Source organism: Molossus molossus, unplaced genomic scaffold, assembly GCF_014108415.1.
Source record: "Molossus molossus isolate mMolMol1 unplaced genomic scaffold, mMolMol1.p scaffold_m16_p_22, whole genome shotgun sequence".
Taxonomy (NCBI): domain Eukaryota; kingdom Metazoa; phylum Chordata; class Mammalia; order Chiroptera; family Molossidae; genus Molossus; species Molossus molossus.
In genome coordinates this window covers 29,648,991-29,664,739 of record NW_023425358.1, presented here as the reverse complement: position 1 = coordinate 29,664,739, position 15,749 = coordinate 29,648,991, and the positions used below count along the sequence as shown (strand labels likewise).

Here is a 15,749-nt window from a genome sequence, read left to right as displayed (position 1 = left end):
CCAAAAATATGTCAGTGTCTCCTGTATGTGACAAGCACTGTGTAGGTGCGGCGATGCAGCGGTGAATGAAACCGACAGGGTCCCTGCTTTATTTAGTTGAGGAGATCACCATTAAAAAATAAACGTACAAACATAAAACTTCCGATTGCGATTACCACTAGGCAGAAAGTAAAATGATTCACGGAGGACTCATTGAGGGAAATGGGAAGGGCTTTCTCTGTGGAAATGGTATTTGAGCTGACGCTTGTACTTCCTTGCCATCTGACTTTAGTTAAAATAAACTCAGGTTTCTCGTCTGCAAAATGGAGCTGAAAAGTACTTCCCCCACCCCCCAGCCGCACCCTTCACACCTTTGTCCTTGGTGATAAGCCCTGATTCAGTGCCTGGCTCATCACAGCCGCTCAGAAAATGTCATTTCCCTTCCTCTCTTTTGGCCCTGGCAGTGTGTGTTGCTGGAGATCTGCTGAGGAGCTATGTTAACGAGCAGTTAGTAAGTGATGGAGAACCTAATGCTGGCAAGTGAGTTGTGAAGCCCTCTAGGAGGATCTCACTGGCCCCTCTTGGACTGCTTCTGATGGCTGACCCTAGGGGAGGGCGAGAGGAGACAGGGTATATTGTCCACTGTCAACAGGAAGCCTTGTTTTCCTGGAGAAGGTGGTATGGAGCAGTAGAAAGGCTGTGCTGTACAGTTAGAGCCCAGCTCTGCAGTCATTTGACCTCTCTAAGCCTCCTGTTCTCATGTGCAAACTAATCCATATCATACCCCTCCAGGAGGCTCAGCCCAGGGACTTTCAATGTAACGTGCCCAGCACATCGTGGGCACCCAACAAGCGGGGACCATGCTCACTGTTCCCATCAGAGCAGGGAGAGACTGGGAGAAAGGTGCAAAGGTGTGGGTACAACTAGGGAGAAAGAGGAGGGTTAAAGGGCCATTTCACATCCTCTCTGTTCAAGTCCTTACTCCATCCCTTCCTAGCGGGGTAACTGGGGCAGGTCTCTTATCCTTCTGAGCCCCGGTGCCCCAGGCTGTAAGCCAGCTAAGAATAGAACTTCCCTCGCCCGCCTGTGAAGTCACGCGGGCCAGTCTCCTCGCGCGGCTCCTGACCTCGTCCGGGGGACCGGTGCGGTCATTCCCTGCTGGACACGGGGCCTCGGGGAGAAATGCTCAAAGAGGGCGAACGGAACCGGGTCAAGAGAATGGGAAAGGCTGCCCTGCCTCTCACGATCAGCACCCTCCTTTGTCCGCGGAGGCCGCAGGGCCGCGGGTCTAGGCGTGGACCCGGCGCTGGGGTCTCCCGGAGGCCTCGGCCGGGAGCTGGCAGCGCAGACCCCGGGGCGCGGGGCGCGGGGCTGTGACCTCATCGGCAGGCGCCGTCCCACGGGGCCATGAGATCATGAGATGCCAGCGCTCACCGAGGAGTCGATTTGTTGGGAGCGCAGGGACAGCCGGCCGCCCGCCGCGGTGATCTCATCCAGGCCCGGGGGAGGAGGAGGGAGGCCGCCGGCCGCCCGCACCTCCCAGGGGGAGATGAATGGCGCCGCCTACGGTGACGTCATCGGCAGTGCCCGTTGCCGGGTAACAAGCGGCACCTGCCTCGGGCCCCGCCCCCGCCGGTGCTGGCCCCGCCCCCACCTCAGCCTCTATCCTTCCTCCCTCTTCTCTTTCCTTTTTAAAATTTATTTATTTTCATTATTTTTTTAAAAAAATACTCATTGAGTTTTTAGAGAGAGAGGAAGGGAGAGGGGGAGAAAGATAGAAACAGATCGGCTGCCTCCTGCACTCCCCACACAGGGGATGGAGCCCGCAACCCGGGGAATGTGCCCTGACCTGGAATGGAACCAGGACCTCCCCCAGTCCATGGGACGATGCTCAGTCCACTGAGCCTCAGCTCCCGGCTCTTTACTTTTTTTTATATTGAGGTGTAGATTTCATGTTGTACAATGTTCTAATTATAAATATACAAGATTGATTAATTTTTACATATGTATGTCCATATGTTTCAAGATACCATGAGCACCCTCCAACAGAAGTATAATGTACACCACACAGGCAATTTAAAATATTTCAGTAGCCACATTAAATAAGTAAAAAGGAACAGCTGGCATTAATTTTAAGAATTTGTTTTATTTATCCCAGTGTGCCTAAAGTATTATTATTTCAACATGTAATCAAGATTAAACATTTTAATGAGATATTTTACCTTTTTGTTATTGGTTTTCTAAGACGCTGAAATTCTCTGTGTATTTTATACTTTCAGTATATCTCAGTTTGGATTTAGTCACATTTCAAGGGCTCAATAGCCATGTGATGAGTGACTGTTGTATTGGGCGATGCAGAACATTTCTGGTACCCCTGCCAAGGGTATCCATTCTTTTGAATGTTCTCATCTCTCTTCAGTTCTCTCCACCATCACACACCTGTCTTTTCTTTCTCTCTCCCCACATCTCACTTTATCTCCTAGAGTCTCCCTTTCTCTGTTCCTCATGGTGGCTCAAAGCACTAGTTGAGACATCAGACTGTTCTTAAATCCAGTACCACCTGCCTTGCCTCTTTGAGCCTCTTATTCCTGGGCTGTAAACTGGAACTCATAACAGTGTCCATCTATTAGGTTATCAGAGTTGGGGACAGCATGCAGGTGTTCCGCAGAGAAACATTTGTACCAAACTGTGAGCCACCCTTGTTCTCTTCCTGTGTCTCCCACATTCCGTTCCTCCCTCCTGTGCCTTGTTGAGCTTTCTCATCTGAGAAATGGGAATGATCACAACGACCTCACCAGGGGGTGGCATTTGATGTGCAATTACTGGCCCTAGTGAGTGCTCAGTAATAAAGAGATGACTTCTTTCCCCTTCTCCTTGTCCCCCTCTGCCTGGTTTCTCACTCCTGGGTGCCCTTTTTCTTCTGGCTTTTAACTCTCTCATTTCTCTCCTCTCTTCTGCTGCCCAGACTTCCTTTTTTCTTCTCCTGTGCCTCTCTCTCCCTCTCTACCTGCACTCCTCTGGCCTTCCTTCTATTCCCAGAGCCGTGGACACTTCCTCCCTCCACTCCTGGCCACAGGGTTCTGAAGTTGGTTATCAAGCTCTCCCCCACCCCCAGCCTTCCCAACACAGAGAAGGGCAGGGTTGGCCGGCCTGCCCCTCAGCTGGTGGGCGCAGCACTTCTGAGGTCCCTGTTCCAGCTGTTTTGCTCTGAAGGGCTCTGTCAGCTGCGGCCCCCCCAAGCAGCCTACAATCACAACAGACCTGCAGGCTGCCTTCCCAGGAAAACAAGCCTTTGTTTTCAGTCCCTTGCTCCTGCCCAGCCCACTCATTTCAGAGCAGGAAGTGTAGCCCCGTCCCCTGTGTTGGTGGGACCTAAGGAGCAGTCCGGGACAAGAAAAGCAAATGAGGGGAAACCACCTGGGAGCCCAGAGGGCAGTTCCTGCATTATTCATTTGCTGCAACAACTCCCTTTGTTTAGGTGCTGGGCTCAAGGAAACTTTCCTGCCTCCTTTTTTTTTTTTTTTTGAGGGAACCTCCCCGCCCTCTCCTTTGATTCTGATGAGGCTGTCAGTCAAGGCACCCCTCCTCCCCCTCTGGCTATGTGACCAGGCCGGACCAATCAGAGAACTCGAGGGCTACATTTGGCCTCTTAATTTGGTTACAAGGGTGGAGGCTTGAAACTCCAGTAGGTCTATCAAAGTCTTGCCATTTAGTTTGGTAAAAGGGCCCAAGGAGAAACAGAGTCTCGTTCTGTTGGAGTTCAAGACATAAAAGTGTTGGCTTGAGGCTTGCCAGTGATCATCTTTCCTGCCACATATAGGTGGATCCAGCACTTTGTAGCCATGTCACCTGGGTCAGGTCACCTGTCATCCCGGTGCCTCAGTTTCCCCATCTGTAAGATGGGAGCATTAATAGCACCTACCTCAAAGTGTTGTGCGCAGAGTGGTGCCTACCACATAGACGATGATGATTATTTAGCACATAGTAAGAGTTAAATAGTCATCATCGTCATCACCATGATTGTAACCTGGAGAGAGCCCGCCCTTGGCAGGAGATAATGAAGCTTTGACAGGAAAAGGAGCAGAGACAGCCTGGGCTGAGATGGGGGAAAGGAGGAGGGCTGGAAAGACAGAGCTGTAGAAATACAGGCAGATCCTTAGCTATGTAGTCTGAGCTCCTGGATGCCTAGAAATACAGGCAGATCCTTAGCTATGTAGTCTGAGCTCCTGGATGCCTAGAAATACAGGCAGATCCTTGGCTATGTAGTCTGAGCTCCTGGATGCCTAGAAATACGGGCAGATCCTTAGCTACATAGTCTGAGCTCCTGGATGCCTAGAAATACAGGCAAATCCTTAGCTACGTAGTCTGAGCTCCTGGATGCCTAGGAATACAGGCAGGTCCTGAGCTATGTAGTTTGAGCTCCTGGATGCCGTTGTACCACAAGCCAGGGTCACTCCTGCCTTCGCAGTTTTGTGATCCAGTACATCTTGTTCCTTGTGTAACCTACATCAAGTTAGCTTTTCTGTCACTTACAACTGAAAGAGACACTAGTACAGACTCTTTTTTTTTTTTTTAATCCTCACCTGAGGATATTTTTCAGTTTATCTTCAGATAGAGTGGGAGGTGTGGGGGGAGAGAGAGAGAGAGAGAGAAACATCAGTGTAAGAGAGACACATTGATTGGTTGCTTCCTGCATGACCCCGACCAGGGCCAGGGACCTAATCGCAACCAGGTACGTGCCCTTGACCAGAATCGAACCCGCGAGTCTTTGGTCCGCAGGCTGACACTCTAACCGTTGAGCCAAACCGGCCAGGGCCAGACTCTTATACCAGTAGTTCCTCTAACAATATGTAAAGACCCAGAATATCAGAACTGGGTTAACACTCCTATCACCAGAACAGAACACTGAGGCTCAGAGAGGGAGAGCAACTTGCCCAAGACCACACAGCAAGGGAGGATGCACACCTAGCTATCTGACCTCAAAGAGTACACTGTTAACATTGTTTCACATTGCACATGGTTACATATAAAAATCAATTATTTTCCTTTCTGCCCTTGGTGGTCCACTGCTCTCCTATTTAATCAGCCTTGATTCACTTTGTCTGTAAAATGTTTTATACTTGCCAGACTGCTAGCAGGGGTAGTAGTACTTCCCACATGTCAGGCACTGAACTCAACACTTTACGTGCATTGGCTCATTTGTTCTTCCAAAGCCCTAAAAGGTAGGGTTTTATCCCCATTTTACCCACAAGGGAACTGAGGATAGAGGGGTGAAATAACTTGCCCCAGGCCACTCACGCCCATACTTCAAATCATCTTTCCCAGGTAGGTGCATTCTCAAAAATTCTCCTTCTCTGTTCATTGTGTTTGTTTCTCAGCATCATCCTCTCCTTTGTTTACCACCCCCTTCCAGAGCCAGCCCTGTGTTATTTCCTTGTTTCTCAGTTCACTTTGGTCCCACCCCCACCATAGCAGAGGAAGTCAGAATAGAATCTGCCTTCCCCCTTGACTGCTCCCGCCCCCTTTATCAGAATCCCAGTGTGGAGAACTCCCCGTACCGGTCCAGTTCCCCCTTCACGGTTGCAGGGAGACCAGACAGCTCCTCATCTGATCGCTTTCCTTGTTCTTCGACACCCTGGAGAAACCACACATTCCATTTGGTGGTCGTCAGAAATAACGTGCTTAAGAAACCTGGAATTATAAAACTGCTTAATTAGAAAGAGATGGTTTCACTGGGATATGCCCAGTTTTCCCCGGTGGTTTTAGCTCCTTCTTCCAGTGGCCCGCTCCCTCCCCCCCCCCCCCCCCCCAGCTAATTGCTACCTTTAGCATGATGCTACACAAGCAGTCACTCCCTTTATTTTCTGTGACATCGGTGCTGGCTTATAGAGACATTCTGTCTTTGATATTCCAACTCTCCTTCCTCAACAAACCCGGGGAAGTTGATGTGAGTGTAGGGTCTTTAGCCTCAGAGGTCCCCAGTTACTAAATGAGCACCTACTATGTGCTAGATGCTGGCGATACGACCAGAAGCCAGATTATCTTTGCGTTTCGGGGGCTCATGGTCCAGTGGGAGAGACAGATTCGAAAATAATTTTTTTAATATTGTGAGAAGCACTCTAAAGGAGTGATTTGAGGGTGTAACAGGATCACCTAATTTAATTAAGGAGTTAGAGAAGGCTTCTCATAGGAGGGGACAGTTAGCTGAGACCCAAAAGAGGAACAAGTGTTAGCTCAGCAAAGAATAGAGGACCAGTATGCCATCTGCAGAGGAAGAACTTGGTCCATATAGAGATGTAACTAAAAGAAAGGCCGAGAAACTGCTACCTGAGCCCACTCTGAAATTCTGGGGATGTGTTAGTGTCCCATCAACAGTAATGGAAGGAATGGAGGGAGGAAGGGAGGGAAGGAAGAGAAGGAGCATCAATGAATGGGAGGAAGAAGGAGGGAGAGATGGAAGAAAGGAAAGATGGATGGATGCATGAATAGATGGATTGATGGGGGAGGCATGGGGCAGCTGAGTGGTTCTGGAAAACAGAGCTCACAGCCTGGGTATTCTGCAGAGCCTGGAGCCTGCGGTCGGGCGGGGGCAGAGCTGGGCAGCCCTAGGCATCACTGAGCTGCTGCTCCATTGCTCCAACATCCACCATACCTTTGGCTTGTAAAACAAACATGATAGCCCTGCCCCACATCTCTGCTCCCCATCACCACCACCACCTCACAGGCTCCAGAGGGAAACCAGCATTTCCCGCCGGGGGATATTTCCAGAGTCAGGGTCTGGTGGAAGTCCAGAGGGGGAGAGAAGGCCCCTTCGGAAATGACCTCACTACAGGGAGGCAACCAAGCAATCACAGAGGCCAGGCAGTGGGCTGACTGGATGACTGGATGCCCTTCCTTCGTCCTCAGCGGAAGAGGGCACATCTGCTTCTAGGAGACCCTTCCAAGTGCCCAGTGCCCAGCCCATCAAGACGGAATGTAACAGGGTGGCTATAAAGTCTCTATTCATATCCTGCACACCATTCATTAGATGGATACAGAACATGTTTTTATAACCTTTTCTCCCCCCTCTCATTTAAACATATCACATGATCAGCACAAAAAAATAATAATAATTGGAAAAGACAAAAGCACAAGGAAAATGAGTGTTTCTACATACTCTATTTTTTCTACTTGGAACTATAATATGAGCATTTTCCTGAGTCAACAGATATTTGTCGCCAGGATGATTTCATTTTTAACTATTTATTTTTAAATAATTTTAGACTTAAAAGTTGCAAAAATAGTAGAGCTTTGCCATACCCTTCACCCAGCTTCCCCTAGTGTTAACATCTAATAGAACCGTGTTACAGTTAGCCAAGCCAGGAAATTTACATGGATACTGTTACTGTTAACTGCAGACCTTACTCAGATTTTGCCACCTATTTCACTCGCGTCTTTTTCCTCCTCACGATCAAATCCAAGATCCCATGTTGCATTTATTTTGTCATGTCTTCTTAATCCTCGCCGATCTGAGAATTCCTTGGTCTGTTTGTCTTTTGTGACCTTGACACTTTTGAAGAGGCTGGACAGTTATTCCATAGACTGTCCCTCAGTTTGGATCTGTCTCTTGTTTTCCCATGATTCTATTGAGGTTATGAGTTTCCGATCAGAATACCACAGAAGTGATACTGTGTCCTTCCCAGTGCATCCTATCAGGGGCTTTGGGTTGTCAATCTGATTTATTACTGGGGATGTTAACCTTGATTGCTTGGTGATTGTGCTGTGTGCTGGGTTTCTTCACTGTGAAGACCTGTTTTTCAGGATAATATTTGAATGGCCATTGGCCTTCTGTCATAGATCTCTACCATCAGACCCTCTTCTGGGACATTTCAATTGTAACTGGTTTGGGGTCATACTGTTACAAGGAATGCTACGCTGACCATTCCTGTTGCTACATCATAGCACATATCTCTGATTATTTTCTTAGGATAAATTCTTAGAGGTTGAATTGTTAGAGCAAAGATTATTTATATTTGTAAGGCTGTGTATGCCTGGGGCAGGGCTATTTGTTGGTTTCTTTGTTTGTTTCGATCAGTTTTATTAAGGTATCATTTAAATACAGTAAAATGGTCCGGCCGGTGTGGCTCAGTGGTTGAGCGTCGACCCACGCACCAAGAGGTCGCCGGTTCGATTCCCAGTCAGGGCATATGCCCAGGTTGTGGGCCCGATCCCCAGTGGGGACATGCAGGAGGCGGCCAATCGATGTTCTCTCTCATCGATGTTTCTATCTCTCTTTCTCACTTTCTCTCTCTCTAAAAATCAATAAAGGAAAAAGAAAAAATTATTAAAAAATAAATATAGTAAAATGGCATAGATTTGAAGCATGTATTTCAATGAGTTCTGGCAAAATGTATACGTCCATGTAACCATCATCCCTCTCATGAGATAATATATTTCTGCGTTGCCCCAAAGTTCCTTGCTGCCCCCCTTGTAGCCGATCCTCCCCCAGGCAACCACTGATCTGATTTCTGCCACTGCAGATGAGTGTTACCTACTCTAGGACTTCGTATAAACCAGAATTATCCAGCAGGTCGTCTTTCATTGCTGTCTCTTTGGATTCATCTCAGTGTCTGTGACATTCATCCATGTTGTGTGGATCGGCCACTTGTTCGTTTTTATTGCTGAATAGTGTCCTGTTGTGTAAATATACCACAATTTGTTTATCCACGCTCCCACTGATGGGCATTGGGCTGTTTCCAGTTCGGGGATATTGTGAATAAAGCTGCTATGACCATTAGCATACAAGTGGACATATGTTTTCATTTATCTCGGGTACACACACCTAGGAGCGAAATTGCTGGGTCATAAGTAGATATAAGTTTAACTTTATGAGACAGGACAGGGCTCCATGTTATAGCACAGGCCACCGGAAGGCTGGGGGCCTTGTCCAAGGGCAAAGGGAGGAAGGGAAATAGAATTGTTGCGCCCCACACTGTGCCAGGCACAAGGCTGGGTGCTCTCTATGCTCGCCTCCTCTAATCCTCAGAGCAACCTCATAAGGTGGGAACTGTGACTCCCATTCTGTGGATGTGGAAACTGAGGCTTACGAACATTCAGCAAGATAAGATTCAAACCAGGCCCCGTCTGAGTCCCCAAGTCCATGTTCTTTCACCGGATGTTCTCTTGTCTCCTTGGTGCCAGTAGGCGGTGGAGCTGGGAAGGAGAACACACGGCTTCCCCTGCCCACCGCTCAGCCTGCCCTTACCCGTGTCCTGTGGGTCTCCCTCGTGCCGCTGAGGGCAGTCCCATGAGGCCTGGGTCAGCCCTCGAGAGATGAGGGTGATCTGTGTGCAGGACAGGGCCCTCAAAGCCACAGCAGGCACCAGGGAGTGACCCACACCCCAGCTCCCTACCGGAGGTGTCTGGTTTCTCCCTCCCTGAAACGTGATCCGCGGAGCTCTGATCTTCTGGGCCGGTGGGCGGCGGGCGAGGGCAGCGGGCAGGGGCCACGTCTCCCCGGCCATATCTCAGGCCCATTAGTAGCGGGCTGAGTGCTCTCCGAAGCTGATTAATGGCCTGCCTGTGACCTGGAATGTCATTACTGCCCGGGCTGGGGGCCCCCTGGCTGGGTCCTTTGGGTCTTTACTACTAATAATAATTGATGCTTTTTGTGTGGTTGCAGGGAAAGTTCTATCTGGTCATCGAGGAGTTGAGCCAGCTGTTCCGATCGCTTGTCCCCATCCAGCTGTGGTATAAATACATCATGGGTGACGACCCCTCTAACAGCTACTTTCTGGGAGGGGTCCTGATGATCCTCTACAGCCTCTGCAAGGTGAGGTGGCGGGGGGCTGGAGAGCTGGCCTACGGAAGGCCCCATGCACTAGCTGGGCCTGGGGGGCTCGTGGGGAGCTTGGAATGACACCCCACTCTCTCTTCTAAATTGAGGTAAAATTCACACAACACACAATTCAGTGCCATGTCGCAACAACCACCTCTGTCTAGTTCAAGGACATTTTCATCACCCCAAGAAGAAACCCTGTGCCCATGACACCGTCACTCCCCATTCCTCTGCCCTCCCCACCCCGGCCCCTGGAAAGCACTGGTCTTCTTTCTCTGCCTAGACTTGCGTGTTCTGGAAACATCCTATAAATGGAACCGCCAACATCTGACCTTGTGCGTCTGGCTTCTTTCACTGAGCATCATGTTTCCAAGGTCCCTCCGCCCTGTGGCCTGTGTCGGGATGTCACTCCTTTTTATGACTGAATCCACCCTAACTTCTTGTCCATAAAGCTCGCCATGTGCTCGCCTTTCACATCATCGCCTTCGCAACAGCCCTTCGGTGGACATGCCATCATGGCTGTCATTTTATGGGCGAGGAAGCTGAGATGCAGAGAGAAGTCACTTGCCCAGGGTCACTCAGCTAGAGGTCACAGCACGAACCCCAAACCCAGGCAGCTGCCTCCCGACCCTGTCTCTTAACCCACAGGCCACACTGCCACTGAACGTGTTTTCTGTTCCTGCTCAACCGCACACCGTCGGCCCTGCAAATCAGTGTGCAGTTCTCTTTCTATCACTGGCACAGATCAGTCCCCTCCCTCGCAATCAGTACATCCTCCTCTTTCTTTTTCCACCTCTGTGTCTGGCCTTAGAGAATCCTGGGGGCATGCCTGTGTTCTTCGCGGTCCTTCCTTCCAGGAGGACTAGCCAGGCAGTTCATGCAGTGGGTTTATCTTGCCTGCTGCTCCTCATCGACTGGAAGTGGCTGACTAGGGTGCTAGATGGAGAAGGATTATCAGTGGCTGGGCTCAGATGAAGAGTGCTGTAATCGATTAGCAATGCCTGCCCTGGGCTTGGGAGGGGAAGAGGCAGAGTGAATGCCGTGTGTTTGCTGTCCTGGCCCAGATACAGGGGAGGCTCTTGATGCAAGGCCGGAAGACCGAAGCCAAGCAACACTGGTGGGAAGGGGGAGTTTCAAATGGGAGGACGTGCCATGAAAATGTCAGAGGCGAAGACGAGGGAGACAGCGGGGGTTGCTCGGGGGTGGTGAGAGAGATCCTGTGCAATCCTTGGGTGCTTCTCAACCACCAGCCTGCTCTCCTTTCAGTCCTTCGACATCTGTGGCCGCGTGGGTGGCGTTCGGAAAGCCCTGAAGCTCCTTTGCACCTCTCAGGTGAGTCGGCTGTGTGGTCCTGGCCAGAGTCACAGCAGATCTTACCCTGCTTCCCGCGGCATCGCGCGAGCGAGGGCCCACAGCTGCGTTTGTCTCTCTCCCCTCCCGCAAACAGAATTACGGAGTCCGCGCCACTGGGCAGCAGTGCACAGAGGCGGGGGACATCTGTGCCATCTGCCAGGCCGAGTTCCGGGAGCCTGTGATGCTCATGTGCCAGGTGAGCGGCGTGGGGCAGGGACATCTGAGACTGAGGCCGGGACCGCAGGCCCCACCCACGCAGAAGTCTCAAGTACCTGTCCCTCGATCAACCTGGGGCCTCTGGGATGGGTCTTCGAGAACAGTGTAGTCCAGACGAGCCAGTCAGATCTGAGTTCAAATCTCAGCTCTGTCTCTCATTCGCTGGGTGGCCTTGGGCAGGTTACTTCACCTCTCTGAACCTCAGTTTCAGTGCCTAAAACGGCAAATGCAGTATGGCGTAGTGTCAGAATGTTGTGATTAGGACACCCAGCGGCACTCTGAACCCTAGGTGGATCACGCCATCTGCCCGAGCCTTGGTTTTTCTCACTTAGATATGGGTATCAATATCTACTTCATAGAGCTGGTATTATGATTAAATGAGATCATCTCTGGAAAGAGCTAGATTTCAATTATGTAGCCATAAAAGTTGCTCTTACATAATTATTATAATTCTTATTACCATTTGTTTTCATTATTATTAGTTGTGGGTCATCAACCCACAGCAGTTAAGTACTAGTTAGTCCTTTTTAACTTCCTAAATGTATCCCCTCTCCTCCTCCTCTTCTTCCTCCTGACATCTGAGGCTGAGATGTCAACTCAGCAAATGCGTATGAGTCAAGCATCCTATCAGGGTGGGGAGGCCGAGGACACACAGACCCTGTCCCCAACTCTGGACGCTTATGGTCTCCTCGGGGAGACAGGCACGTACATAAATAACTATGAAACAAGCAGGCGGTGATAAGTGCTGTGTAAGAGAGATTCATGCAGCGTCCCAGGGGACCCGGACAGATAGCAGTGAGCTCCCGGTTGGAGAGGCTTCTGGGAGGAGGCGTAGCTGCAGACTAGAGGCATCGAGAGCATATGGCTCCCCCTTCACCACCAGGGGTGAGAAGACAGGAGGTGGGTCCTTTTTCTTTGCTTTTGCTGTTTGGGGATTATAGCCGGTTTGTTTTTCATTTTTTATTTTATTTATTTAAAAATTAAGAATATATTTGTCCTGGCCGGTGGCTCAGTTGGTTGGAGGCGTTGTCCTGTGCACCAAAAAGGTTACAGGTTTGATTCTCCGTCAGGGCACATTCCTAGGTTGTGGGTTTGATCTCTGGTCAGGGTGTGTACAGGAGAATGGATATCTCTCTCTCTCTCTCTCTCTCTCCCCCTCCCTCTCTCCCTCCCTCCCTCCCTGCCTCTCTCCCTCCCTTTCTCCTTCTCTCCCTTCCTCTCTCTCTCAAGTCAATAAAAACATATCCTCCAGTGAGGATAAATAAATAACACAAGAATTGAGAATATATTTGCATGATTCAGAATTCAGGCTCAGGAATTTGTGAGCGAGGGGTTATGACAGCCGAGTGCCAGGTGGGACCTGGGCTGGACCCTGGAACAGAGGAAGGACATGAGTAGGAAGAGCATTCCGATGAAATCCTGCTCAGGTCTGGAGTTCAGTCGATGGTCACTTGGCCGTCTGGGTTCCTTAGCTTTGACAGGTGCACCGTGGAAATGCAGGATGATATTAGGGGAAACGGAAACCAGGGGAGGGCTAGGTGAGGACTTTCTGCACTAATTGCAAAATTATTCCAAATACAATGTTTTATTTTTTAAATGTTTTAAAGATATAGAAAGGGAAAGTGGCGACAGGCCTTCTACTCTTGTCCCCAGCTCCCTGTTCCCCTAAATACCCACACAGGCAGTTCTTGTTACCAGTTTGCTTTATATCTTTCCAGAGATGCTTTGTAAACACGTGTAGACACACACGAACATGCCCTTTTCTTTTTTTAAAATATCTTTTCTTTATTGATTTTAGAGAGAGAAGAAGGGAGAGGGAGAGAGAGATAGAAACATCGATGAGAGAGAACATCGATTGGCCGCCTCCTGCATGTCCCCCACTGGGGATCAGGCCCACAACCTGGGCATGTGCCCTGACCAGGAATTGAACCCGGCAACCTCTTGGTGCATGGGTCGATGCTCAACCACGGAGCCACACCGGTCGGGTTATATGCCTTTTTCTAAAAGACATGCGTTGTAGCATATTCTACCCAAGCTGCCTCCTGCCTCTTCCCTTTTGGGCTTGAAATTGTCTTAAGAAATGGCCCCTTATTTGTGTACCATCCCATTTTTTTTTGATAGACCCCCAATTTGTTTAACCATTCTCCTGGGTATGGAGTAGCTGATCACCTTTCATTATTACAAACGTGGCTGCCACGGGCACTCAGAAGGGGGGACGTCTATAGCACCTGTCCGAGCCCATGGTGTCGATGCGATGGGCTCATCCAAGTGAAGCCTGGAGAGCCACGCCCGGCACGTGCTCAGGGCTCAATAACTATTAGCTCGTCTTGGCACACTTTCCGTCCCACACGTGTGCAAGCTCTTGGTAGGATACATTCCTGGTGGTGGCATCGCCGGGGCAGAGGGTGCGCGGTTTTGACAGATTCCTCCAGAAGGAGGGTGTCTGCTTGGGCTCCCAGTGCTGGGTGCCGCACGACCTCTTGCTCCCCTCCCTCGCCAACTCGACGCGTTATCAGGCCTTTTTTGAGCTTTACCAGTCTGACAGGTGACAAACAGGAGCTCAGTGCAGTGTTAATTTGCATTTCCCTAATTACGAGCATCTTTTCATATGCTTCCGAGCCATCTGTATTTCCTTCTTAGTAGCGGTGAGTATTTGAACATGAGGTCAGGGTGAAAGTCGTTCCTCTTCCTGTCTGGCGATCGCTCCAAGCCTTAGGCTGTTTGCCTCCCATTCCTCTCCGGTCCGTGCCATCTGGATTAGATTTCTTGGGAGGGGTGGGACAACACACGTTGTCCCAGATCTAGGAGCGACAGCCACACCCAGTAGTGGTGGGAGCCCACAGACATGCCCAGGCAGAGGACACGGCTCAGCCTTGCTCCGCTGCTGGGAGCCGGGCCAGGAGCGCCACAGATGACGTCCCCAGGTGACAGGACCTTGTGAATTCCTAAATGCACTGAAGGTGTGAGTCAAATGTTTCTTTCTTAATAAGGCTTCCCCGACTCCGCCTCCCCAGACGAGTTCATGCTCCTGGCTCTATGGCCTTGTTGATCCCTGTGTTTTTCCTTCATGGCCCTATCCCACGTGTCAGCTGGACAGTGGGCTAGGCTACTGGTTGTGTTTCTTGCCCTCCGCCCTGCATTTCCATCTCAGCACTTACCCTGCGTTCTAAAGATTCATTTGGGCAGTTGTCGCCCCAACCAGAGTGCAGGCTCCAGGAGGGCGGGAACGGTCTGTTTTGTCAGCTCCGGGGACCGAGGTGGGCACGTGGTGGGCGCCCAGCCAAGCATCCTGGTCCTGCTGACTGCTGTCCCCACAGCACGTGTTCTGCGAGGAGTGCCTGTGCCTCTGGCTGGACCGCGAGCGCACCTGCCCGCTCTGCCGCTCCGTGGCCGTGGACACGCTGCGCTGCTGGAAGGACGGCGCCACCTCGGCTCACTTCCAGGTGTACTAGCACCCAGGCTCCGGCACGGCCAGGTGTACTAGGACCCAGGCTCCGGCACGGCCAGGTGTACTAGCACCCAGGCTCCGGCACGGCCCGGTGTACTAGCACCCAGGCTCCGGCACGGCCAGGTGTACTAGCACCCAGGCTCCGGCACGGCCAGGTGTACTAGGACCCAGGCTCCGGCACGGCCAGGTGTACTAGCACCCAGGCTCCGGCATGACCAGGGAGATGACCAAGGTCACTGCTGTTGCGTCCAGCTCTGGGGACTTCCTGGGAAACAGCACTTACTGCCCTGCCTCCTGCCTCTTCCCCTAACGCCAGCCGCCCCCCCCCCCCCGCTCGTCTCTCGCTCTGTGGCACAGTGCACCTGCCATTCCCTACGGACGGGGAAGCCTCCTAATTCAACTCGCTCTCTGCCTGGGGAGGTCTCCTGCCCCCTCCAACTCAAGGAACCGGGACCAGACAAAGTCCCACCTGTTGGTTATTTTATCTCAGTGTAACCAGTTCCTGATGCTGACAACTGGAGAGGGGCCTGGAGACCACTGTCTCCTCCCGGTGGCCCAGGTCTGCAGATGGGCATCACTGTGACATCTTCAAACACAAACGCGGGGCCCCACTTAGGGCGAGCCAGGCATCAAGCGTCCTGCCTGGATGACCTCCAGTGTGCAGCTGAGGAAACTGAGGCACAGAGCGCCATGTGGTAACCATGCCAGGGTCCCCCAGCTAGCCGTGTGGACTGAGTTTGCAGCCCAGGCCTGTCTGGCTTCAGAGTCTCACATAACCACTGTGCTACCCTGCCGCTCAGACCCTGCAGGCGAGAGGCCCAGCGGCGGTGCTTGTTTGAAACCAGACGTGATTTTGGTGCGCTTGGGTGGCCCAGGTGCATGGCATGCTGGACTTGGACCGCACTCAGAAGGCTGAAGATGAACACGCCCTCTGGA

The 15,749-nt window shown here is 51.1% G+C and overlaps 1 protein-coding gene across 2 annotated transcripts in view; it reads left to right on the top strand.

The window, feature by feature from the left end:
* Positions 1-14,826, top strand: part of RNFT2 (ring finger protein, transmembrane 2) — a 50,945-nt gene extending 36,119 nt beyond the window's left edge. For both annotated transcript variants that reach the window (XM_036276950.1, XM_036276952.1), the window contains exons 8-11: positions 9,641-9,790; positions 11,063-11,128; positions 11,244-11,345; positions 14,683-14,826. In XM_036276950.1, the coding sequence (XP_036132843.1) occupies positions 9,641-9,790; positions 11,063-11,128; positions 11,244-11,345; positions 14,683-14,817 (453 nt within the window). In that variant the 3' untranslated portion in view covers positions 14,818-14,826. The remainder of the gene's footprint in view (positions 1-9,640; positions 9,791-11,062; positions 11,129-11,243; positions 11,346-14,682) is intronic.
* Positions 14,827-15,749: the final 923 nt, after the last annotated feature.